This window comes from Mastigoproctus giganteus, chromosome 13, assembly GCF_048544385.1.
Source record: "Mastigoproctus giganteus isolate SK-2022 chromosome 13, ASM4854438v1, whole genome shotgun sequence".
Classification (NCBI taxonomy): domain Eukaryota; kingdom Metazoa; phylum Arthropoda; class Arachnida; order Uropygi; family Thelyphonidae; genus Mastigoproctus; species Mastigoproctus giganteus.
This window is the reverse complement of record NC_143587.1, coordinates 28243654-28269951: the sequence shown is the minus strand read 5'-3', so window position 1 is coordinate 28269951 and position 26298 is coordinate 28243654. Positions and strand designations below refer to the sequence as shown.

General features: G+C 37.8%; 1 protein-coding gene across 3 annotated transcripts in view; it reads left to right on the top strand.

The window, feature by feature from the left end:
• The window catches only part of LOC150075900 (myosin light chain kinase, smooth muscle-like), a 212679-nt gene extending 186381 nt beyond the window's left edge, over window positions 1–26298 (top strand). For all 3 annotated transcript variants that reach the window (XM_090387045.1, XM_090387043.1, XM_090387044.1), the window contains exons 17-20: window positions 1878–2038; window positions 3230–3382; window positions 18558–18681; window positions 25557–26298. In XM_090387045.1, the coding sequence (XP_090243171.1) occupies window positions 1878–2038; window positions 3230–3382; window positions 18558–18681; window positions 25557–25838 (720 nt within the window). In that variant the 3' untranslated portion in view covers window positions 25839–26298. The remainder of the gene's footprint in view (window positions 1–1877; window positions 2039–3229; window positions 3383–18557; window positions 18682–25556) is intronic.

The window sequence follows — 26298 nt, the reverse complement described above, 5'->3', positions numbered from 1 at the left end:
AAAAATAATAGAGAGCTATTAAGTGCTCGATAATTCCTATATTCTATTATATTATAAAAACAACAGGGATTACCTTTATTTTAGATATAGGAAGCTTCTTTTCCAGCTAACTCTACTAGTCCAATGTGCTAATAATTCTTTGGGAAGGCAATATCAATTTTACAAAAAATGTGGGACATCTTCCCCTTGATATATTGCCTTCCCAAGGAATTATTAGCGCATTGGACTAGGAGAATTGGCTGGAAAACAAGCTTCCTATATCTAAAATAAAGGTAATCCCTGTTGTTTTCATAATAAAAAAATAAGTAAAATAAGTAAATAAATCGGTCAACTACTGAGTGCCGGACACTCAGGATGAAGAATCCGTAGTCACAAATGGTTGTTAGTGAAGTATCTCAAATAGAGAACTTTATGGTAACTGAAAAAAGTTTCTAGTACCCTGGCTTGGCCTAAAACTAAGGAACTAACAAAATGTTGTCTATTTGAGTCTTTCCAGTTGTTGTGAATGACAGAATTTTTTTTTTGAAATTGTCCAAATTGTCAGTGTCATTCAGATATTCAAGTACTGTGACCATGTAAACAGAGATAGAGAAAATTTACAGAAAAAGTCAGGGTGAAAGAAAATCACTCCCTCCTAATTCTCGAACGGGGCGCTTACAGTTGATTCATAGTGGTGTCCAACCTACAGCCTGCCCGGAAAGTGAACTAAAACAGCATTTCATATTTTGTTAAATATCAAAAACATTCTCATTAAATGTTTTGTTCAGTAAATGTAATTGTGCATTGTACTTAATAAAATTTTCAAATATTTTCAATTTTACTTTGAAATTTACTTTGAATACAAGCAACAAGATATGGAAAATGTAACACACTAAAGAAAGCTAACTTTGAATTTTTTTGAATATGGCCCCTGTACTGGAAAAGTTTGGACACCACCGCAGTAGAAGGTTGACTAGAGCGCATTGGGAATACCCCTTGATCTGCTCACTGCTGAACAGCGCGACTTCTCCGTATGTGGGACAGGTGGTTGGATAGGTTTTACCAGGTACCACCAAGTTGTAAAATGGTAATCCCTTTAGCTCTCTTAATTCGTGCAGCAGCACTAATTGCCTGAAGGCCAGAAATGCGAACAGCATGTACTGAGTTAATTCTCTCCTAATCCGTTCAATATATGAAAATTTTCTTCACTCAACGGAAAGTATTTTAAATGTAACTTCCAGTGGGAATTAAAAATGATTTGCTATAAAAGGACTTTGTTAAACAGAGGTCCGGCTGAGTGATTTAGAATTATAAAAATGGTTATACAGTTTTATATAGAAAATAACTTAACAATAGGCAGTGAAAAATGCAAATTTAGTTAAATAATTTTAAGCTTATTTGAATTGTAGGTAAACATGTGAAAAAAATTTATGGAATATTACAAATTTCGAAGTGCACTGCTTCCAAATGTCACACGTCACTGTTAATAAAGGTGCTGGTTTGCCGTACCGTTGCGTACCATCCCAAAAAAAGCACTGTATATATATATTATATTTTTTATGTAGAGCTAGTCTCTTCTTCAGTATAAAGATGTTTAAAGCACAGACACCTTTATAAATTAAGGTGTTTTTGGTTTGACACCTTAATAAATTAACATAATATTTAAGTTATGTTTATAATAATATCATTATTATGATATTTATGTTAAATATCAATAGTATACAATTAAATTTGGAAGTGTTTTTACAATGCTGTTAATTTTTTGCATTCATAATGCTAATGGTACCTGGTTTCAGTGGTTAGAATTTTCTGAGTTATTACTTGTTTTTTATTATATAAATTTTATGTGGTAATGGGGTACTTATTCACAGATATAATTTAAAGATTTTAAATTTCAGGTTAAAATCATTGATTTTGGACTAGCTAAAGTTTACAACCCTAGTGAAAATTTAAGAGTGCTATTTGGAACACCAGAATTTGTTGCCCCAGAAGTGATAAGCTATGAGCCTGTAAGTCCAGCTAGTGATATGTGGAGTGTTGGCGTAATCTGTTATGTGCTGTAAGTATACTAATATATATATTTGTGTGTGTGTGTGTGTGTGTGTGTGTGTGTGTGTGTGTGTGTGTGTGTGTGTGTGCGCATGCGTATGCCCAGTGGTAGCAACATAAATACATCACTGTGAATTTTCTCTCAAAACAAGCATTACAATTGAAATAGTTGCTCCTGTGGCCCCTATTTTGTTATACACTGATGTAAAATTATTATCTATTTTATTGATAAGAAAATAAATTAAATCAAAACTGCTTACACATTTATTTACAAATAATCACAGAAATACACTGCAAGCCATATGAATGCTTTTCCATTGTGACCAATGTTTGAAATTAACGTTATGTAATAAGGTTGAAAAAAATATATACCAGCAGCAAAATAAAGCCTTTGAATGGTTTGAGCATGCTCAGTGCTGATGGGATTTACCTCTTGCTCAGAATAATCACCTGAGAGGGCATAAATTCAAATTCAGGAAAGACAGATGTAGGATAGATGTGCGGAAGTTTGCCTTTAGCCAGCGGGTAGTTGGTTGGTGGAACAGACTTCCATCCTTTGTTGTGGAAGTTGATAGCCTAAATAAATTTAAGGCTGGGCTGGACAGGACAGGTATTTGGAACGAACGGAGGGGTGAAATGGGAGTGTTTTTTTTTTTTTTTTTTTTTTTTTTGACTGATGCGGCATAAACTTTCTTACTCACATCATATGCCTCTGCTAATGCAAACAAATATAGTTGTGGTTCCATATCTTCTGTAACAGATATCAGTATTTTGTTGGCCCACCATGAGCTTTATTTACCACTCTGCACCTATTTGGCATATCATGGAGCATATCAGATTCTTGATGTAATCACTGTTTAGTTCATCATACCAGATATAAATAACGGTTTCTTGAAATTTTATCTTGCATGATGGCTTTTTAGCAGCAATTTTCTGTCCCATAACATGCTAGCAGTTTTTATTCAGGTTCAAATCAGGATGAACTTCTAAAGTTCCTGTATTAAAAACTTAAAAACACCATGCTGTTATCAGGATGTTATCTGGACCTGATCATCAACAATGATTAGGTCCAGAATAATTTTTCTGTGTGTACTTTTTCTAAAATGCTGATATAGATGGCAACCACCAGCTGATTTAAAAATTTATTCATTTATTCAAATTATTTAAATAAATATTCAAGTGAACTAATTTTTATTTGCAGCCTCTCAGGATTGTCACCTTTCATGGGTGATAGCGATGCTGAAACATTTACAAATATTACTCGAGTTGACTTTGATTTTGAAGATGAAGCTTTTGATTCAATATCAAAAGATGCCAAAGATTTTATTACTAGGTTATTAATAAAGAGACCAGAGTAAGTATGATTTATTTAGAATTAGTATTAGTCATGTAGTCAAGGAAGGTGCTTTTGCTGCACCAGCCAAATAAAAAATAAATAAATGACGTATAAAAGACAAAAACAGTAGTCCTGTGTATTTCCCTTTCTTTTACAGGTACTGATTCAGCAGGTCTTTGAATTTCTCCAAACTGTCTGCTCCAACTACTCATGGTGGCAACTTTAACCCTTAGCAAAAGTAAAACGTTCTACAATCCAATCTGTGCCAATAGAATTTAAAATTCCCTCTTAGTTTGAATTTTTGCTCCCTGGGCTAGTGTTACTTTATACTGTGAATGAAGTGTTATATTGTGGAAACTTCGATCAGCACCCTTCCAAGGTACTTAGCTCTGTAATTCCCATTTTTGTCTTTCCTTATATGATCCATAAGTCTTTCCTCCACTTCTAACCCTAGGCCACTCTAAAGAGTAACCATTAAGTACAATTCTTTGCCTCCTGTAATCCATTCCATAATCCATCTAAGGATCTTACTTGTGATCCCAACTATCTTATATTGCAATCCCACTTATGGGACCTAGTCAAACGCTTTTCTAAAGTCCAAATAAACAGCATCAAGAGTTATTTCCTGCATTCAACTCACAAGTAATGCTGTAATAATAAGTTATCAGGATAGTTATATAAGATTTTCCCCTTAGAAAACCATTCCTACCTAGATGATCCTATATTGCATTCTTAATAATTACCTCCTTGAGTTTTTCAACCACTGAAGTTAGACTGACTAGTATGTAGTTACTCACTTCACTCTTTTGAATCACCTTTATGAACCAGTGTTATGTTGGCACTTTCCCAATTCAAGGGAATTATCCCCAATTCTAATAATGCTCTCATGACTACTCTTAATAGTTTTATGTATTCCCTTATCACTTTATTTAAAATAACTCAGTATATGCAGTCATTTCCATTAACTTATTTTGGCAAAGGTAAAGAAAGCCAGCATGAGAACGATGAGAAACATATGATAACTTACGTGGAAAATTAGTTTCCCGACACCAGACTTTATCCTGCTCGCTCTGTAAACAGATGGTAGGTGTTATCGGTCTGGAGCAAAGTCGAGAACGATATATTGATTGACAGGTAGGCATGGAAAATGATGTGCCAATTGGTGCATGAACACAACACATGATAACATCAGGTTAGTGTCATTTTAGTAGCACTCAAAAGCACTAATGGTAACTTGCCCTAATGAACGCTTTCCATAATGGTGAAAAAAGGTCAGATTACCTCAACTTGAATCCCATGGGAGCTTGAACCCCTCCCAAAGTGGAGGCGGTAACCTAACCTTTTTTCTTTAGAATCACAGTCATATTTAGAAATACAGTCATAAAAAAATAAATTTTTTTTATGACTGTATTTTTATTTTCTTGTTCAATAATATGCCCTAATGGTGAAAAAAGGTTAGGTTACCTCCACTTGAATCCCATCGGAGCTTGAACCCCTCCCGAAATGGAGGGGTAACCTAACCTTTTTTCTTTAGAATCATGTGGACTAGTGCATAAATTGTTTCTTAACAAAATATTATTTTTTTATTACTGTACTTTTATTTTATATATATATATATATATATAATCTTTCTTTCTTTTCTTATATTATTTCCTAACCTAACGTTTAAGGTTAGGTCACTAAATATAAGGAAACTGTTTCTATTATTTCCTTACCTACCATTTAAGGTCAGGTTATGAAATGTAATGAAAAATAAAAAAACCTTTTGCTTTTTTCGTAACCAAACCTAAATCAACAGTATAGTAAAAACACTCAGAAACTCCAAAAATCTACTTTTCATAATGAGAAAAAAACATAATGAAGAATATAAAAATGAACAGAATGAAACTTTTATTAATTTAGTTTTCATCAAAAAATCAACCAACGTTTTATTTTCCTTACAAATTTCTTCCATCTTTAAAAGATTCATTGCTACTATTACCTGTTTACCATTCATTACAAAACTATTAGGCACCGTTCTTTACTCATAAATACACATTATAATGCCAACCAATGACTACACAGTAGCTTGTCCTCTGTCACGCCCACCACCAATCATTTCATCGTTTGCCACACCTACCTGTCAATCAATATATCCTTCTCAATTTTGGCTCCAGACCGATAACACCTACCGTCTGTTTACCGAGCAAGCAGCACTAGAGTCCCGTGTCGGGAAACTAATTTTCTGCGTAAGTTATCCGACGTTTCTCATCGTTCTCATGTTGGCTTTCTTTACCTTAGCCCTTATTTCTTGTCAGGAACAAAAGTTTTTCTAACAACCGATATTTGATAATTTCTGTATTACTGATTTTACAGTGTTCAGATTCACAGGTTTCCTAGTCAGGAAGGAGCTTTCCTCAGTAAAGGTCAATCCAAAGTATCTGTTGAGTTCATCTGCCACATCATCTGAGTTGTCAATGACTCTTCCGCACTTGTGGAACTGATTTGCTCTTTTCTTCATAGTTTCATATGTGCTAAATCTGATTTGCCCTTTTGTTCTTTGTTTCATACATATAAAAAGTCCTTATCCTTCTTCTGTGCTATTTCAGCCATTTCTGTACTATTATATACCAACTTATGACTAGTGTATGCTTTTAGTGATTTTCAGTGCTCCGTAAATGTCCCATGCTATTTTTTTTTTTTTTGCTCTATTAAACTAGCTTGTCTTATTGTCCTTCTTGTCTTATATTTTCTTAATGGTATATATTTTATGTAAATTAAAGGCCTTACTTTTTTATTTTTCCCCAAGGTATTGCTAACCTCAACACTCAGTTTAAAAACTTATTAAAATATGAATTTTAGTGCTCAAAGAACTACCACATCCTTTACTTTCAGTTTAAAAATGAACAGACACCCTGTCATTATTCAATGAGGGGAATGCCAGAAGTTTATCAAACTTTAACACGGAGCTAAGTGATTTTGTAATAACTGAGAGCAAAGTGGAGGAGAAATTGTTGAAATTAAACGTGAAGGCACCTGGGGTGGATGGCATCTATCCAGTTATATTAAAGGAGGCAGCAAGGGAAGCAAACAAACCCTTAGCCATAATTATGAAAGCTTTCTTGGACTTAGGGGAGGTCCCCATGGACTGGAGGTGTGCAAATATATCCCCAATTCACAAAGGGGGTTCAAAAGGGGACACAAGTAACTATAGACCTGTTAGTTTAACTTGTGTTCCGGGGAAAATAATGGAATCACTGGTTAAAGAAGCATTGCAGGATCATCTAGACAAGACTGTAATTATAGTTCAGATGCAGCATGGATTTGTTAAGGGGAAATCCTGTCTGAAAAATTTTATTGGATACTATGATGTGGTCAAAAAGGAACTGGATGCAAAAATAATTTTGATATCATACTTGGATTTTAGGAAAAATTTTGACACCGTTGCACATGGAAGACATACTGTACAAATAGGAGTGGTATGGCATTAAGGACAAGTTGCTACAATGGATAAAGGGATGGTTGAGTGGGAGACAACAGAGAGTGGTTATCAGTGGACACTGCTCTTCATGGACTAATGTCATTAGAGAAGTTCTCCAGGGTTCCATACTGAGCCCATTGTTATTTTGTGTATTCATTAATGATATTGATGAAGGCATATCAAGCTTAATGTCCAAGTTTGCAGATGATACAAAGTTTGGCAGGGTTGTTAACGACAGTAAAGACAGTATGTTATTACAACTGGATCTAGATAAGTTGGGAAAATGGGCTGAGAAGTGGCAACTGAACTTTATCATCGATAAATGCAAAGTACTGAACATGCGTAGCAGTAACCCAAGAGAAACATATCAACTGTGTGGTACTACACTCAGGGAAGTGGAGAGTGAAAAAGATCTGGGGGTAATTGTGCAGTCAGATATGAAGTTCGCTGAGCAGTGCAGATAGGCTGCCAGAGCAGTTCATGGAGTCTTGTCAATGATATATAGGAATTTTGCTAGCAGGGACAGGGAGGTGATTATCCCATTATACAAGGTAATGGTCAGGCTACTCCTAGAGTACTGTGTACAGGTCTGGAGGCTTTATTTTAGGAAGGATGTAGAGTTGCTAGAATGAGTTCAAAGAAGGGCAACAAGATTGGTGAGGGGGGAACAAAGAGGTGCTCTTACAAAGAAAGGGGCGCCTCCATAGCCAGGTGGGCAGGAGCAGCAGTGCGTAGCACACACTTCTTGATTAGACCGGGGTTCGAGCCCGTGACCACCAAATATGGAGGATGCGGAAAGGTCAGGGAATGACCACCGCATATCCCAGGAGCAATATAGTCTTAGTTGCTAATGCTCCTAAAAACCAAATAACAAACAAACAAACAAAACAAAAGAAAGGCTTAAGTTCTGCAAATTGCAGCACCTGGAGAATAGGCACATGCGAGGTGATCTGATTGAGATGTATAAGGCCTTGAACGGGTTGAGCAAGCTGAATGCTGATGGGATTCTTCCTCTTGCTCAGATTAACAACCTGAGGAGGTATAGATTCAAATTGAGGAAAGGCAGTTGTAGAATAGATGTGCAAATATGGAGGATGCAGAAAGGTCAGGGAATGACCACCGCATATCCCTGGAGCAATATGGCCTTAGTTGCTAATGCTTCTAAAAACCCAATAACAAACAGAATAGATGTGTGGAAATTTGCCTTTAGCTAGCAGGTAGTTGATTGCTGAAACAAACTTCTATCTCTTATTGTGGAAGTTGATAGCTTAAATAAATTTATGGCTGAGCTGAACAGGCATTTGGAGTGAATGGTTGGGTAAAATGGGAGGAGGTTTTTTTTTTGGCTGATGTTGATAATAAATATCTGATAATAAATATCAGATTGAAAGAAATATAATACAATTTGAAAGCAGGACTCCAAAAGACAAGTCAAGCAGTTTAAAATGTGCTACCTAGCCCTTGCTTTGAAATTGTATTACATTCCTTTCATTCCAATATTAGTATTAGTAATGGCCACATGGTGCAAGGAAGCCTATGGCTTATGCTGCACCAGACCAAAAAAAATAATAATAAAATAAAATAAAAAAACAAAAAAAAAGGAATAAAAATAAAATAATAAAAAGAAAATTTTAAAAAAATAATAATTAATAAGAGAAAAGGAAATAGAAAAACTATGCGTTTCCCTCCTCCCATAGGTAATTATCCTGCTGACCGTTGAACTTCACCAAACTGTCAGCCTCTACCACCCATGTAGGTAACTTATTCCAGTAATTTATAATTCACTGGCTAAAATAAAACTTCCTGCAATCCAGTCGAAACATATACCCCTGTAACTTGAAATACCTAGTTCTAGAATCATTATAACTGTGAAAATTTCATCCTCATTCATTTTACTTATGCCTCTCAGAGCCTTAAATGCCTCAATCAAGTCTTCTCTGAGGTGCCTAGTTTGCAACCTCTGCAACCCGCACCTCCGTAGCCAGGTGGGAAGGAGCAGCAGTGCATAGCACATGCTTCTTGATTAGACCGGGGTTCGAGCCCGTCACCACCAAATACGGAGGATGTGGAAAGGTCAGGGAATGACCACCGCATATCCCGGAACAATATGGCCTTAGTTGCTAATGCTCCTAAAACCAAATAACTAACTAACTAACTAACCTCTGCAACCAAATTCTAAGTCTTTCCTTATATGGATGCCCTTTTGCAGATCTCACCAGGCCAGTTACCCATCTTTGGACCCATTCAAGAAGCACAATGTCTTTCTTTAGGTGTGGTCTCCATACTTGAACACAGTATTCCAAGTGTGGTCTAACAATAGCCTTATATAATGGGAATATGATCTCCTTATCTCTACTAGCAATTGTTCAATAAATCATCGATAGGACACCATGGGCCTTCTTTGCAACCAGTCTACAATGCTCAGAGAACTTTGTCTGACTGTATCGTATCCAAGTCCCTTTCCTCCAGTACCAGCTTTAATTCAACTCCCAAGTGTATATAAGTTATTTTGGGGTTACTGTTGCCCAGGTGCAATACTTACACTTTGCTGAATTAAAGCATAGATGTATTTTTCTGAACATCCCTGTAGTCTATCTATATCACTCTGAAGAAGCTCTGCTTGGCAGTGATCATTAAATACCTACCAATCTTTAAATCATCTGCAAATTTAGACATCACGCCCCATATCCCTTCATTGATGTCATTTATGAAAATCAAAAACAACAGTGGTCCTAATACTGATCCTTTGGGAACCCCACTTCTTACATCAACCCAGTCTGAGGAATAATCATTTATCACAACCCTCTGCCTCCTGCCCTGAAGCCATCCAGCTATCCAGCTGATTCCAACCTGTTCCAACTTATAAAGTAACTGCTCATGTGGGACAGAGTCAAATTCTTTGCTGAAATCCAAATAAACAATGCCGAAATTATTTCCTAAGTTCAGTTCTTGAGTGACCCTGTCAAAATAGCTAACCAGATTAGTTAATCAAGATTTTTCCTTTACAACACCATGCTGAGTATACTTCAGAATTCCATTTCTATCTAAATGATCCTGAATTCCACCCTTGATCATTGTCTCCACGATTTTCCCTACTACTGAAGTTAGATTAACCAGCTGATAATTTCCCGCTTCACTCTTAGAACCACTCTTATGTATTGGAGATACATTGGCACTTTTCCAATCCAATGGAATCACTTCCAAGACCAGTGATGCTCTCATAATTAGCCTCAATAGTTCAATGCACTCACTTGCTGCCTCCCTTAAGATTATGGGGTATATGCCATCAATCCCAGGAGCTTTACTGGTCTGTAGGCTTGAAAGTTTTTTTAATTAAATAAATATGTGAAATTTCAACATCATTAATTAAATTTTTTTTAACTGCACTCCCATAATTTCTCATTGACATGAAGTGTTTTTCTTCTGTAAATATCAATGCAAAGTAACTGTTGAGTTCATCTGCAACTTTAACTGGGATATCTAATACTATCCCACATCTATTACAATACATAATGGTCCAATCTGTTTTGTCCTTCTCTTCTTTGCATTTATATATGTGAAGAATTCCTTATCCCCTCTCTCTTTGCCAGTGATTTCTCCAACTCTGCCTTTGCCAGCCTAACCTTTTCTGTGGACTATTACAGATCATTTTGTTAGCTGTTGTGGGCTTCAGTACATTTTATTGCTCTGTAACTTTTCCATTCCATCTTTTTCTCCTCAAGTAATCTGGCAACTTCCTTATTCATCCAACTTGGAATCTTCCTCGTGGAATATTTTTTAATGGTATATAAGCATTCAAGGCTTCTGTGATTAATGTTTTAAAGGTATACCATAATTCAATTGTATTCGCTCTCTGTGAGTTATCTACCCAGTTAATAGAGGCCACATAGCATCTTAAGCCGTCATAATTTTCTTTCTTGAAATTATAACCCATTCCTTTGCCTTTAACTCTTAATCATTACCTCATGTTTCAAAAACCAACAAAATAGAACTGAGGTCCTATTCCATGCACCATTATTCTAGCATTACAGCTGCTTTAAGCACTCAAATTTTTTCAAAGTAAACACGTTGGTCACCCAAGACATTTGTTGAAGAGAATCAAGGAAAACTGACGAGATTGTTCAGGCCGGGCAGTAGCCACTGGGCAGTGGACAACCCATCTGGAATTGAGATCCAACTACGAGCTTTTTAACCACAACAACTTTAATATATGCTATTGGAGCTGGAATTACCACTGCTGCTACCAGACTTGCTCTCCAATAGATCCTCTTTAAAGGATTTAGAGTGTACTCATTCCAATTACGAGGCTTCAATGGAGTCCCATATTGTTATTTTTCGTCACTACCTCTCTTTTCATCGTCTGCCAGAGAACTCCATGATCACTTCCTGCTACTGGTTCCTGTACTGTCAGCCCTGTTATATCATCTGGTTCATGGGTAATGACGAGGTCTAGAATATTATTTTCCCTAGTACTTTCCTTGACATGTTGATACAAATAACAATCATCCAGTTGATTTAAAAATTTTGTCCCCCATGTCGAGTTTCCTTCCTATTTTCTCCAATCAATTAGAGGCAAATTAAAATCACCCATAATAAGACATTGATGTTTACTTGCCCATTCCATTTGTGTGTAGAAACTGTCATCATAATCTTCACAATCACCTAGCCTGTAGATTACTCCCACTCTCATTATACCTTTGCTTCCAACTGTCTCACACCATACAGATTCTATACTAGCATGCAAAACATCTGAATCCGGAAAAGCTTTCATTGTGCTCAGGCTGCTTTTGACAAGAAGCATGACCCCACCACCCCCTTCTATCTTCCTTATCCTTCCTAAATACATTATACATACCGTACTGAAACTCATCATTCCCTATCTCTGGATGGCACCATGTTTCCGTAATCAATGGACACTGCTCATCGTGGACTAATGTTATTAGTGGAGTCCCTCAGGGCTCAGTGTTGGGTCCATTATTGTTTTCTGTATTTATAAATGATATTGATGATGGTATATCAAGCTTAATGTCCAAGTTTGCAGATGATACAAAGGTTGGCAGGGTTGTCAAGGACACTACTGACACTATGCTGCTGCAACAGGATCTGGAAAGGTTGAGCAGATGGGCTGAGAGGTGGCAAATGAAGTTTAACATTGACAAATGTAAAGTACTACACATGGGAAACAGCAACCCCAGAGCAACGTATCAACTCTGTGGTACTACACTGACAGTGGTAGAGAATGAAAGGGACTTGGGGGTGGTTGTGCAGGCAGATATGAAGTTCTCTGAGCAGTGCAGACGGGCTGCAAGAGTAGCTCATGGAGTATTGTCAATGATATACAGGAATTTTTCCAGCAGGGATAAGGAGGTGATTATTCCATTGTATAAGGCAATGGTCAGGCCACACCTAGAGTACTGTATACAGGTCTGGAGGCCTCATTTCAAGAAGGATGTAGAGCTGCTGGAACGAGTACAGAGAAGGGCAACAAGATTAGTGAATGGAACAAAGGGGTGCTCTTACGAAGAAAGGCTTAAGTTTTGCAAATTACAGTGTCTGGAGACTAGGCACCAGCAAGGTGATCTGATAGAGGTGTATAAAGCCTTGAATGGTTTAAGCATGCTCAATGCTGATGGGATTCTTCCTCTAGCTCAGAAAAATCACCTGAGAGGGCATAAATTCAAATTGAGGAAAGACAGATGTAGGATAGACGTGCAGAAATTTCCCTTTAGCCAGCGGGTGGTTGGTTGGTGGAACAGACTTCCATCCCTTGTGGTGGAGGTTGATAGCCTAAATAAGTTTAAGGCACAGCTGGACAGGTATTTTGAACGAACAGAGGGGTGAAGTGGAAGTGGGTTTTTTTTTTTTTTTTGGCTGATGCTACATAAGCTTGCTTTCTTGCATCAAATGCCTCTACTAATGCTAATGCTAAGCCCTATTATGTCAGCATTACTTGTTCTAACCAGCAATTTGAATTCACTCATTTTATTGATGACACTCCTGACATTACTGTAAACAATTAAGACTTTAGTGTTCTTGTATAGTTAATTGCCCTGACACACCCCTTAAAGTTATTTAATCTCACTTCCCTGGCATTAGCTACCTGCTCATTTGAAACATTTCTACCCTCAGAACGTCTTGCTAATATGTTCTGTTGCAGTAACAAACAAGAACTCTTGAGGTATGTGCAAGTGCCTTTTTTTTTATTCATGATCATGCCCAGTTGACTCTGATATTATTATTCCATGTAACATATATTTACCAACATTCACTATCCAGCTGAAGAAGGGACACCTCGTCCCAAAAGCTACTGTTATTTTATTTTATTTTATTTGACTTCAGTTTTTATGTTTCCTTGTTTTTTGTGTTATAATAAAGCATTTAAATCCATTTTCTTCGGTCATGACAAAATACTAAATGAATTATTATGCAACTCGAAGCTCAAGGCTTGTTCTCCAATATGGATTCAATGTTAGCAGGCATTAAATTGTTTAGTAATGGTTAGTTCAGATGATTATTATTAAAATTTATATAAAGTGATGAAGAGTTAGAAAATCTAAAGAAATTAAGAGTGGGTGCTTCTTATTGTGAGGCCCCTCCATAGCCAAGTGGGTAGGAGCAACAGGGCGTAGAACACGCTTCTTGATTAGACTGGGGTTCGAGCCTGTGACTACCAAGTACGGAGGATGCGGAAAGGTCAGGGAATAACCACCGCATATCCCTGGAGCAATATGGCCTTAGTTGCTAATGCTCCTAAAAAACCAAAATAACAAATAACAAATAGCTTATTGTGATCAATTCTGGATGCAGCCTAGTTGATAACAAGAACCAATGAAACAAGAATTCAGCTATTTATTGATGCAGGGCGGAATGTGTAAAGTTTTTCTTTTCTTTTTTTTTTTTTTTTTTTTATGTAAACCCCAAACACAAAAGGTATTAGAACCTATAGTACTTAATACCGTGCTTGGGTTGGAGGTTGAGAAGACAAAAGAAGATATTTGTTGACATTGGACTTGAATTTCTGTAGACTGTAATTTTCAGGAAATACCTATGAAAGAAGGTTGTTCCAGAAAACGGCAGTTGAATGAATAAACGAGGAAGATGAAAAGTTGGTTCTGTGAGTTTGAAGTTGGATAGTAAATGGATGTTGGCGGCACGTGTTCGGACTGTTTTGAAAGAGAGAGCGGGAATTATAGAAGCCAATTCAGAAGAACAGTGCCCATGGAAGTATCTATAGAAGAGGCATGCAGCAGAAACAGTACGTCTATGAGACAGAGAGTGGAGAGACTCAGAGATGAATCATTAATTAACCTAACTGCCCTCTTCTGAATGGAATCAAGAAACCTGAGAGAGGTTTTGGGGGCACCACCCAGATGTGGGAACAATATTCCATGGCAGGGCGGATTTGCGATTTATACAGAGTGAGCAGCTGTTTGGAAGACAAGTAACGCCGAGAGCGAAAGAGAAAACCAAGTTTTTTTGATGCAGAGGAAGCAATATTTGTAATGTGCTTGTGCCAAGAGAGATTAGAAGTCAGGGTAATCCCCAAAAGAGGTATATCATTTTGTCTAGAAATCGGACTGTCACTAAAGATAAGCATAGGAGCAGAAGAATCCTTTTTGCGAGATATAAGACAAGACTGAGTTTTAGAAGGATTGAAATCAATTAAGTTGTCATTGCCCCACTGGAGAATTACCTGGAGATCGGCATTTAAGGAATTCGTAGCAGATTTTCGAGAAGTTGAAGCTGATTGAACAGCACAAGGTTTCTCAAAATGAAAAGTGGAATGCAATGTGCTATCATCAGCAAAACTATGGATAGGATTTCCAATCAATGGAAGAAGGTCATTAATATACAAGAGGAAAAGGGTGGGGGAAAGAACTGAACCTTGGGATACACCAGCATTAGTGGAGAAGTTAGAAGACAGAGAGCCATCTACCATCACCCTCAGTGAGCGATCACAGAGAAAACTGGATAACCAATTACTAAAAACAGTTGGCAAACCATAAGATGGAAGCTTGTTTAGAAGACCTTTATGCCAAAAACGATCGAAAGCCTTTGAGATGTCAAGAGCAACTACTTGTGTTTGACTGAACCTTTCCATTGAATTAATCCATAAATGGGTAACATAAGCCAGAACATCACCAGTGGATCGACACTGACGGAATCCATACTAGCGATCATTGATCAGATGGAAGATTTCTAGGTAGTTTAAGAGTTGGCGGTTAATTGATTTCTCCATTACTTTAGAAAGAGTAAAAGTAATTGCAATGGGACAATAATTGGATGGGAGAGATTTGTCACCCTTTTTAGGAACTGGCTCGATATGGGCAACTTTCCAAGCAGAAGGAAAAACACCTTTGGAATAAGAAAGTGAAAAAAGGCGGCAAAGAATAGGAGTAAGTTCAGGAGCACAGGTTTTGAGAACAAGTAGAGAAATACCATCGGGACCTGGAGCTTTCTTAGCATCAAGATTCGTCAAAATCCTTCTGACATCCTTTTGATGGAAGACCACAGGAGGCATTGAATGGAGCGTGTTGGGAATGGTGGGAGGTGTTTTATCAAGATCATTAATATATGAGTTGGAAGAAAAATGGGATGCTAGCAGGTCAGCTTTATCCTTGGCTGAAGTGACAACAGAACCATCTGGTTTGGACAGAGGTGGGAGCAGAGATGGGCAAAAGTTGTGGCCAATAGCTTTGGCAAGGGACCAGAATGCTCGGCTACCATTAGAGCAAAAGCAAGTTTTCTACTCTTAGCCTGTTCAAACACTAGTTTGGACTGATTAATAATTGCTTTACAATTGTTGCAAGCTTTGGTGTAGGCAGAAAATGAAACTGAAGAATTAGAAACAAGCCAATTATTTGTTTTGTTTGTTTGTTATTTGGTTTTTAGGAGCATTAGCAACTAAGCCCATATTGCTCCGGAATATGTGGTGGTCATTCCCTGACCTTTCCGCATCCTCTGTATTTGGTGGTGACGGGTTCGAACCCCGGTCTAATCAAGAAACGTGTGCTGCGCACTGCTGCTCCTTCCCACCTGGCTACGGAGGTGCCAAGCCAATTATGATATGCAACATTCTTCTCTTGAACAGCCTTAGCACATTTATTGGAAAACCAAGGTTTAGATAAAGGATGAGATTTTAAAGTGGAGTGTGGGATAAAGGATTCCATTCCTGCAAGAATAATTTTGCTGACACAATCTGAGCAAACGTTGACATCAGAAGTAGTAGTAGTAGTAGCAGTGGCATTTGATGCAAGAAAGCAAGTGTATGAGCTTATGCAGCATCAGCCAAAAAAAAAAAAAAAAAAAATCACACCATTCCCTCCAAATGCCTGTCCAGTTCCTCCTTAAATTTATTCAACCTATCAACTTCCACAACGACAGATGGAAGTTTGTTCCAGCAATTAACCACCCGCTGGCTAAAGGCAGATTTCCGCACATCTAATCTACATCTGCCTTTTCTTAATTTGAATTTATGCCCCCTTAGGTTCGTAATCTGAACAAGTGGAAGGATCCCATCAGAATTCAGCGTGCTCAACCCATTCAAGGCCTTGTACACCTCAATCAGATCACCGCGCAAGTGCCTAGTCTCCAGCCACTGCAATTTGCAGAACTTAAGCCTCTCTTGGTAAGAGGATCCCTTCATTCCCCTCACCAATCTTGTTGCCCTTCTCTGTACACGCTGAAGTAAATCTACATCCTTCCTAAAATGAGGCCTCCAGACCTGTACGCAGTACTCAAGGCGTGGCCTGACCATTGCCTTATACAGAGGGATAATCACCTCCTTTACCCTGCTAGCAAAATTCCTATATATCATTGACAAAACCCCATGACCAGCCTGTCTGCATTGGTCAGAAAACTTCATATCTGACTGTACAATTACTCCCAGGTCTTTTTCATTTTCTACCACCTTAAGTGTAGTACCACACGGTACGTTTCTCTGCGGTTACTTCTACCCATATACAGTACTTTGCATTTGTAACAGTTTTGAAATAGTAATCCGACCAAGGAAAAGAAGAAAAGAAATCTCGCAGGTCATCCCATTTTGCATTCTTGTAATGCCAAACAACACAAGATTGGGAATATCCATGAGATAAAGGCTCTATTGGAGAAGAGACAATCACCAAGTTGTGATCTGAAGTGCCTAAAGGACCTCTCACTTCGACTGTGTACTTTGAAGGGCTGTTTGTGAGAAAAAGATCAAGCGTGTTGGCTGCATGATTAGGATTGTCTGGTATTCTTGTAGGTAAATGAACAATCTGTGCAAGGTCATTAGTAATTGCAAAAGCCTCAGCATCTCGACCAGCTGGATCGGTGTAACTAGAAAACGGAAGCCAACTCGAGTTGTGAACATTAAAATCACCAAGGAAAATTATCTCACTGTTAGGAAAGTTGGACTGGAGAAAGTCAATTTGCAAAGAGAGGAAGTCAAAAAGCTCCAAGTGATTAGTGGAGTTGGGAGAACGGTAGAGACAACAGATGAATTTTACACAATGAGGTAGAGAGATTTTAAGCCAGAGAAGATCAAAGAGAGTAGATTCCAAACTGCCAAGTCTCTGGCAGGGAATATCAGAACGGACATATGCAAAAGTACCACCTTTGAGGCGAAAGGAATCATACAGCAAATAATTTGGGCATCTGAGTTGAGCAGTAGTTGAATCAACTGATAACTGATCAGAAAAAGTACATGGGATTTGGCAGACTGCAAGTGGAAATGGACATCGTTAAGATTAGAATTGAGACCACGTATATTTGTGAAATGAATTAGGAAGTGCTTGGGAGGTTTAGATCTTTTTGCAGATAAGCTTGCTCTATTAGTTTGACAATTCATGGTGTATTCAATAGTAAGAAAAAGTGGGTGGGACATGCTGTATGAAGTAATGAAATTTTTGGATATGGTGTACACATGGTAAGGATATACCCAGATCTTTGACATAATGTGGCCTCAACAATGCTCCCCACATACACACTACTCGGACTCTCTCCAGTCACTATCTGGCAGAGTAGAGGTAGCAAGATTATATATACACTAGCTGATCCGGAAGCCTCCTAGAGAGTTACCAATGGGTTCGGTCCGGTGTAATAACTAGCGGCCGTCGTGCAAACACCGTTTTAGAGCTGTACCGTCGAAATGTAAGGAATATTGGATCTCGCCACGATGTTCATCATAACCTCAAAAGTCATCAGTCATACTGCATGATGGAAGAGAAGTGGACAGAAAGAAAGAAAATGTTAAAATCAAGCAGTATAAAACACTTTAATTTGACTGTTGTCCACTATTTCTTCAAGAAAGTCACAATAAAATGAAATTGTCATAATGTTTCTGGGAAATCCATACAAACCATTATAAACAAATGAAGAAAACATCAAAATTGAGAATTAGAAAAGGAATAATTCTTTATTGTAAAACATTCAGTTTGGTAGGATATATAGTACTTGCCTTCTCAAAGTGATCATACTGACAACAAAGCAACAGCAGTAACTGGATGTTAAAGGAAACTCTTCTGCTGCACATGCAGAAAACCGCAATAAGGCAAAAAAGAAATAACATAAACCAAAGTGCTGATTATGATAACCATTGTTTTTTCTATGTATTTGTATATGTCTGATCAGGACTTATAAAAGTGATAATGTTATACAAACAATAACATTATCCATGATCACGGTAAGCAGTGTGCACTGTATTAGTCCTTCCCTTATTTTTTATTAACCAATTTTAATTTTCTTATAAAGGAAAAGAATGACAGCCTCTTCCTGTTTGAAGCATTGCTGGCTTGCCAGGGGACAAAGAGGAAGGAAAAGTATTCAGTTATCAACAGACAAATTGAAAAGATTCATCATTAGGAGAAAATGGCAGGTAAGGGTTATGTTAGAATCAATTAAGGAATTACTTTGTATTTTCCAGCTAGTATACTAACAGGAGTCATCATTCCATTTGAACCTTTTAGAAATGTTTCATTTCTTTTATTGTACACATAAACTATGTTAAAAATACACACCACACAAAAAATGCCATAAGGGATAAAAAAATCACTATTTAGGCATACATCATATCTTTTAAACTAGATATCCATCTCAATTAAAAGTGAGTTAAGCTAGATTCTCCTAGCTAAATGATATACAGTTTCATATTTGCCACACACATACAGAGTATTTCATGACTGTTTCAAGATGATTTCAGTGAAATATGTTCTATAAACATAGGTCTGATTCTGATTGGTTATAGAGCTGTAATTACCTTAATGTTAAAAATAAGAACAAGTGAGCTTGTATCCTTAGACAAAATTGTTATTGCTGAATTTACAGTAATTGTTGAAAATGAGCACAGTTGGCATTGTTGTTGTATTTGAGAATTTTTGACACAAGGGCCACTTGGGCCATATTGTGCCTAACTTGGCCTGCATATTCTGGATCATTTGTGAATAGTGTATATGTATCAGTTCATGAGGATTTCCCTTTTTATAGCCTGCAGAATTCAAAATGGAATGCAGTAATGCATCTAGTGTTTCTATTTTTTTTTTTTTTTTTTTGCTGTCTACTAGATATTTCACACATCCGTACAGATTTAGAGGGTTGAGGTCTGGAAATCTGGGTGATCTTCTTGGGCCACCACAACCTGTCTGTTGACCAAAAGAGTAATAATCGAGATATGTTTTTACTCTGGTTAGAATGAGGTGCTCAATCATGGTGAAAGTACATATGTAATCGTGTTCTTGAAGGGACATCTTCTAAGAAGTCCACCAATTCATTTTTCAGAAATTGTAGATAAGAATTGGCTGTAAGGTAAATGGACCAATCAGCTGTCATGAAGAGTACTGCACCACACATTTACACAGAATTTGTTGTTGAAGAATGTGTTTGCCATTTTAAAATCCTGGTTTCCTTCACACACACACACACACACAGCCGACCGGGCTATCCAGGTGGGTAAAGTGCCTGCCTGGCAACCCAAAGGTCGCGGGTTCAAATCCCGCCTCGGGCTTGGATCAAAGTACTGCAAAAACCTTGGGAGGGGCATTATGGCCACAGAAGCCAATGCACCAAAACACACACACACACACACACACACACACACACACACACACACACACACACACACACACACACACACACACACACACACACACACACACACACATTCTAATGGCAACTGAAGATGAGCTAAATGTGTTTAAAGCATAGACAGCTTATTGCCAGTCACTTATTACTTTCACCATGTGCTAGTGGTTTTTTATGATGATCCTTTTGCAGAGTTTTCTTCTTAATACGGAATGACAATGTTAAAATATTTTATTTTCCATTTTTATTTTCTGTCTGTAACCAGCTTCTTTTAATTATGTATTTATAACCATGCAAATGCAGAGTTATATCTGCATCAAATCTCCCCGGAGGACGCTATTATTTTGGATCGTGCACACGGATACTGGGAGCGTAAATGGCTCGAGGGTTTACGGATTGGTTCATCCAGTAAGAATACCATGAATAGAGATAGAGGCATGCGTATTCATCCTATTTTTGAAACAATTGTATTAAGTTTGGATGAACGATTTTATTTGCCACGTACCCGAGACATTTCCCCTTCCGGTTCTGACCATGTGCCGATTGAACCACGTGGAGAAATACCACGTGTGGAGGTACCGTGAACCTTCTATTTAAGGAGATGTTGCAGAAAGTCATATTACTGTTGAAGAAGAGAGCTGACGCTCTCGAAAGCTCCAGGTTTTTAGCGCTTTTAATTTTATATTTTAGCTTATTTTATGGTAAATGAAGATATGAGTTTTCCCGACCTCAGAGGCCTCTTTCAGGAAATGCAGAGTTAAGAAAATCGAAGCTTCTGTTGTATATTTCATTTAACTGAATGTTAAAAATAAGAATAAGCAAATAATAACTAATAAATGTTGAAAATGACCACCATCAATTGAAGCAGCTTAAAGCTGATTGGTTGGTAACAACTGAACTGAAAACAGTCTCTCTTTATTTACAGCTTTAACAAATGTCTTAGTAGTCCCAGTTTTATATGTAGCACTTTATTTGGAGAGATAAGTGGCTCATTGATGGTATTTTTGCTTTCAGTATCAGATTAATCCCCTTTATGGAAATGTCTTTCAGATCAAATGATCAACTTTAGCCCTGCTGTTTCTCAAAGATGTACGATTAATACTTTCAAATCGCCACAAGTTGTCCACTCATGATCACATTATTTCACTTTTCCTACCTAGAATTTCAGACAGTTTTAAGTTTCCTTTAGGCGTGTGCAGAATAGGAAACCAGAATTGAGGGTAATGTTCCTATTTTATAGCAGAACTCCTTTAAAGCATGTTGTTGAGCTGTCAATGAAGAATTTCCATTCCATTGGATCATATATATCACCCAGTGCAACTTGAGTAATAATAATAATAATAAACACCAGACATAACACCCACCCTGTGTGCTTGGTAGCAATACTCGTCACGAGGTGGAACCTCCCAATCAGGGAGAAATAATGAGTAACAACAACAACAATAATAATAATAATTATTATTATTATTATGTTAATGGCTCCCAAATGTAACTTTTATCTATATAGTGTATTTTGTCCCTGGAAGTGTGTTTTCACAGGCTAGTTTGCATGTTGTGCAGGTTTTTCAACCTGCTGATGGGGGAGAACCCTAATCCCTCTGCCCATGATTGGCTAACTGTAGCCTTGATTGAAGAGGATTTTAGAAATTCCTCTGGTCATCAATGGGAGTTGAACGCAGAGCTCAAATGAGTGAGAAGTGGTGAAACCACTAACCTATCATGGAGGACTGCAACTTTGGTAGAAGGGAATGAATCCTTTTTCTCTGTACTAATACCAAGCAAACAAAGCCAATCAAGGTTTTGGAATTTAGCTGGAATTGGAACATCTTCACTGTAGCAGAAAAGGTTAATAACAGCAGATTTGGATATTGTATTTCAGCTTGTTCTTGGTGCTGCATCCTGTAATATTGCACATACAAAAATAACAATGTGATGTGTGGTCTCTTGGTTCATGTAACACCATAGGTACACCTAATTCAAGGAAATTTCATCCTCCAATAACCCATTATCTCACATTTTTAACATAGCTGAAAGCCACAACTGACTGTTTATCGTAACTTGATGGGACTAATGATTTGTCTTAGTCACCACTTATAACAACAAAACAAAGCATAATGCACTTTCAGAGAAAAGGAATAAATTGGTGATTCTTTGTTTGATTCTGTGGTGCAACAGATGTAGCAGAAAGAATCAGGATTGTTGACACACTGAAAGTAGTACATTACCTAAAAAAATGTTACATTAATAATAATAATAAGGATCGAAGAGTTCTGGGGAAATATCTGGAGCAGTGAAGTAAGACATAACAGCAGAGCACCCTGCATAGAAGTAGAATGGAAGAAAATGAAGGACATACAAGAGATGACAGAGTGGGAGATTCGAGAAGAAGAAGTAAAACAATCGATCAGGAACACCCACAACTGGCGAACCCAGGAATTGATAACTACTGGTACAAGAAGCTCACCTGCACACACACAAGCACCTAGCAGAGCAGCAGTTCACTCGAATGATAAGCAACCTGGAGACAATCCCGAAGTTTCTCACTGAAGGAGTCACATATCTGAAGCCTAAAGATGAAGATACAAGAAACCCGGCGAAATACAGGCCAATCACATGCCTTCCAATGATGTACAAGATCCTGACCAGCTGCATAACTAAGAAGATAACAGACCACTTAGAGAGTCAGAACATAATGGCCGAACAGCAGAAAGGATGCAAGTGGAAGAGCAAAGGATGCAAGGAGCAATTAACCATAGATGCCGCAGTTATGGAGCAAGCCTTCAAGAAGCACCACAACCCATACACAGCCTATATTGATTATCGCAAGGCCTTCGACTCCGTACCTCATAGCTGGCTAATAGAGACCCTGAAGATCTACAAGGTTAATCCGATAGTGACCAACTTCCTAGGAGTAACAATGGCGAAATAGAGTACCACCATTAATGTCAAGAACATCACAACCAGGCTAATCACCATTAGAAGAAGAATCTTTCAGGGAGATGCTCTGAGCCCACTATGGTTCTGTCTAGCACTCAACCCACTATCCACCATGCTCAATGGCAGCAAGTATGGATATAACCTCAAAGAAGGAAGAAAGAACCTGTACACCCTCAACCACCTGATGTACATGGATGACATCAAGCTCTACGCGGCAACCGAGAAGCAACTACTCCGGATCACCGAAGAATTCAGCAAGGACATCAGGATGGAATTTGGTCTAGAAAAATGCAAGACCCACACACTGCACCATGGAAAATTAGTTGGCCAAAACTACCAGCTGCTGACTTGACTGGTAAAGAGATCGAAGCTATGGCAGAAGGAGAGACCTACAAATACCTAGGGATGATGCAGGCTGAGCAGTTAGAGCACAAGGAAATCAAGAAGTGCCTGACTGAAAAATATCATCAGAGACTCAGAAGCTTGCTGAAAGCAAAATTGAACGGAGGGAACACAGTTAAAGCCATAAACACCTATACAGCTCCAGTATTAACATACACATTCGGGGTCATAGATTCAGCTAACACCGAGCTAGAATATATCATGCAAAAGACAAGGACAATGATGACCAAGAGTCGCCAACACCACCCGAAGTCAGCAGTGAAGAGAATAACTATACTTCGGAAAGACGGAGGAAGGGGCCCTGATAGACCTGAAAGAACAACAGAAAACAGCGATAGCTAACCTGAAAGATTACTTCGAGAACAACACAGCCCCATTACACCAGGCCATAAGGAAGATATATAATTGGTATACCCCACTCAACCTAAGCGAGGAAACCCCTTCCACTCAGACAGTAAAAGAAACGAAGTTAGAAAGATGGGCAAAGAAGACACTCCATGGCAGACACTACAATGACCTCCATCAAGATCACATCGACACCATTGCTTCCAATGCATGGGTCACAAGTGGGATGCTCTTCCCTGAGACTGATGGATTCATGCTGGCCATCCAAGACCAGGTAATCAACACCAGAAACTATAGAAAATACATTGTAAAGGAGCCCGGAATGTCAGATGACACATGTCGACGATGATCACCGCGGGGTGCAAGGTGATCACCCAGACTGAGTACACTCATAGACACGACCAGGTAGCCAAGATAATACATCAGAAGCTAGCGAGGAAATACCGGTTGACCAAAGAAAGTGTACCATACAAGTACGAACCCCAGGCAGTACTAGAGAGCCGAACCCACAAGCTGTACTGGGATTGCACCATAATAACGGAAAGACCATCCCGCACAACAGGCCGGACATAACTCTTGTGGACAAGATGGAAATACGTGATTGACATAGCGGTGCTCAACACTAGCAATGTCCAGAAAACCCATGAGAAAAAAATTAGGAAGTACATGAACCTGAGACATGAGATAAAGGAGATGTGGCATATGCAAAAAATATCAACCATCGTGTCATCCACCTGTATGGTACCAAAGACTCTACATAGCAGCCTAGCAGCAATAGGTCTCCCAGAGAACACCTACAAGGCACTCCAGAAAGTCGCAATCCTGAACACCTGTAGGATAGTCAGAGATTTCCTTGACCGACAGTGATGTGTACTTGGTAGCAGTACTCATCACGGAGTGGAACCCCCAATCAGGGAGAAATAATATAACAGCAACAACAACAATAATAATAACACAAATTAGCATTACATGTGATAATAACATTTATCACTTCTGGCACTTCTTTCATTAATAAGAATACAATTTGTGATTTTTTTTTTTTTATGTGTCAGCTGAGCACACTACAGAAATTGTAATGCCATATTTTTGAAAACTCTTGTCATGTAGGAAAACAATGTTAGTTAATGTATGCAGTGTATACATTTCAGGCTCATTAGCAAATAGTAATAATTCATGATTTAAAAAAAAAAAAAAAAGAGCAAAAAGCAATGACATATGTAAAGCTTGAACATTTTGTTTCTATGAATCTTGCCACATTGCCCATTTATTCCTCCGACCAGTGCATGGCAACATAATATCCAGCTACAGTATGTGGTATATGGATTGCCTACATGATATATATATATATATATATATATATAAATAAATAATAATTGCGAGATTTTTATTAGTTTGATTTTGATGAAATTTGGGAAGGCTTGACAAGTCATTCTAACAGTGCAAAATATAAAATGTCATGAAATCCATGCATTAGAAGTAGAGTTATAACTTGTATAATTTGCAGACAAATGGAAAAAGGAATAATAATTGCTAGATTTCTATTGTACTGATTTTAATTAAATTTGGGAAGACTTGACAAATCTCTCTGAAAGGCCCAAATATAAAATTTAATGAAAATCCATTCACAGGGAGCAGAGTTATTACATGCACATGGCATGTAATAACTTGGCAGACTGATAGACATGAAGGCAATAGATGCATTATTCATACATTTGTATATGTTAATATGCCTAAAAATGACAGTGGTTTTTAATAATCCCATCCGGTAGGGAATAAAACATTTCACAGTTTTTCAGTTATCATAAATAATATATAATGCTGTTATATGTGAGAGATCAATGCTTTTTTTTTTTTTTTTCCAATTTTTATTATGGAAACTGTCTGCTTAGTCCATAAAATATGATAGGGTTAGTATCATATTTTATGATCAAGAAGCAAAGAACTATTAATACTAAATTTCTTTTGAAATATTTTGCTTTTCTTCTTTAGAAAACTGGTAATGCCATAAGGGCCCTAGGGCGAATGGTTTTTCTTAGTGGACTTAGTAGCAGCAGCTCTCGTTCATCCCTTGGCAGCATTAGTAATAGCGACAGCGAAAGTCCTTCTTCAGCAGCTTCTGTTACAAGAACTGGATGTTACATTACAAGTCAGGAAACAATAAAAGAAAGAGAAGATACAGATGACACCCAAAACCACCATCTGAATGAATCTGAAGAACATCCAGAAGTATTCTGTGCCCAAACTAACATTACTGTGTCCTTACCTACTTAGAAAGATACCTTAAGCAAGAACTTTGTACTTGTGTGACCGAAAGTTCAAATTATCACGTGCAATTGGATGCATTTTCTTGGTGAAAAAGCTTCCACAAAGGACATTTCACTAACGGTATGTTTTCTTCGCATCTGATTGCTGAAGTGAACAAAAGGTAACTTTTAGTGGTCTGCATGAGCCAAATATTTTTCTCCTAAATTGGCATTGTGCAGGAATCCCTTGTGATTGTACAGAAACCTCAACCTGTAAACTTTTATCGAAGGAATAATTTTGGCAGATATCTCATAGCGAGATCAGTACGTGTCCAGCATATTCCAAGTAATATTGTATAATAACTCTTATATGAAATCGCATTGTTAAATGTGTTTTAAAGTGAAAGGTCTAATGCATACATTCAGGTATGAATTAGAACTTTCTTGTAAGAACTTTGAATATTCTTATAAAACAGTTATATCCTAAA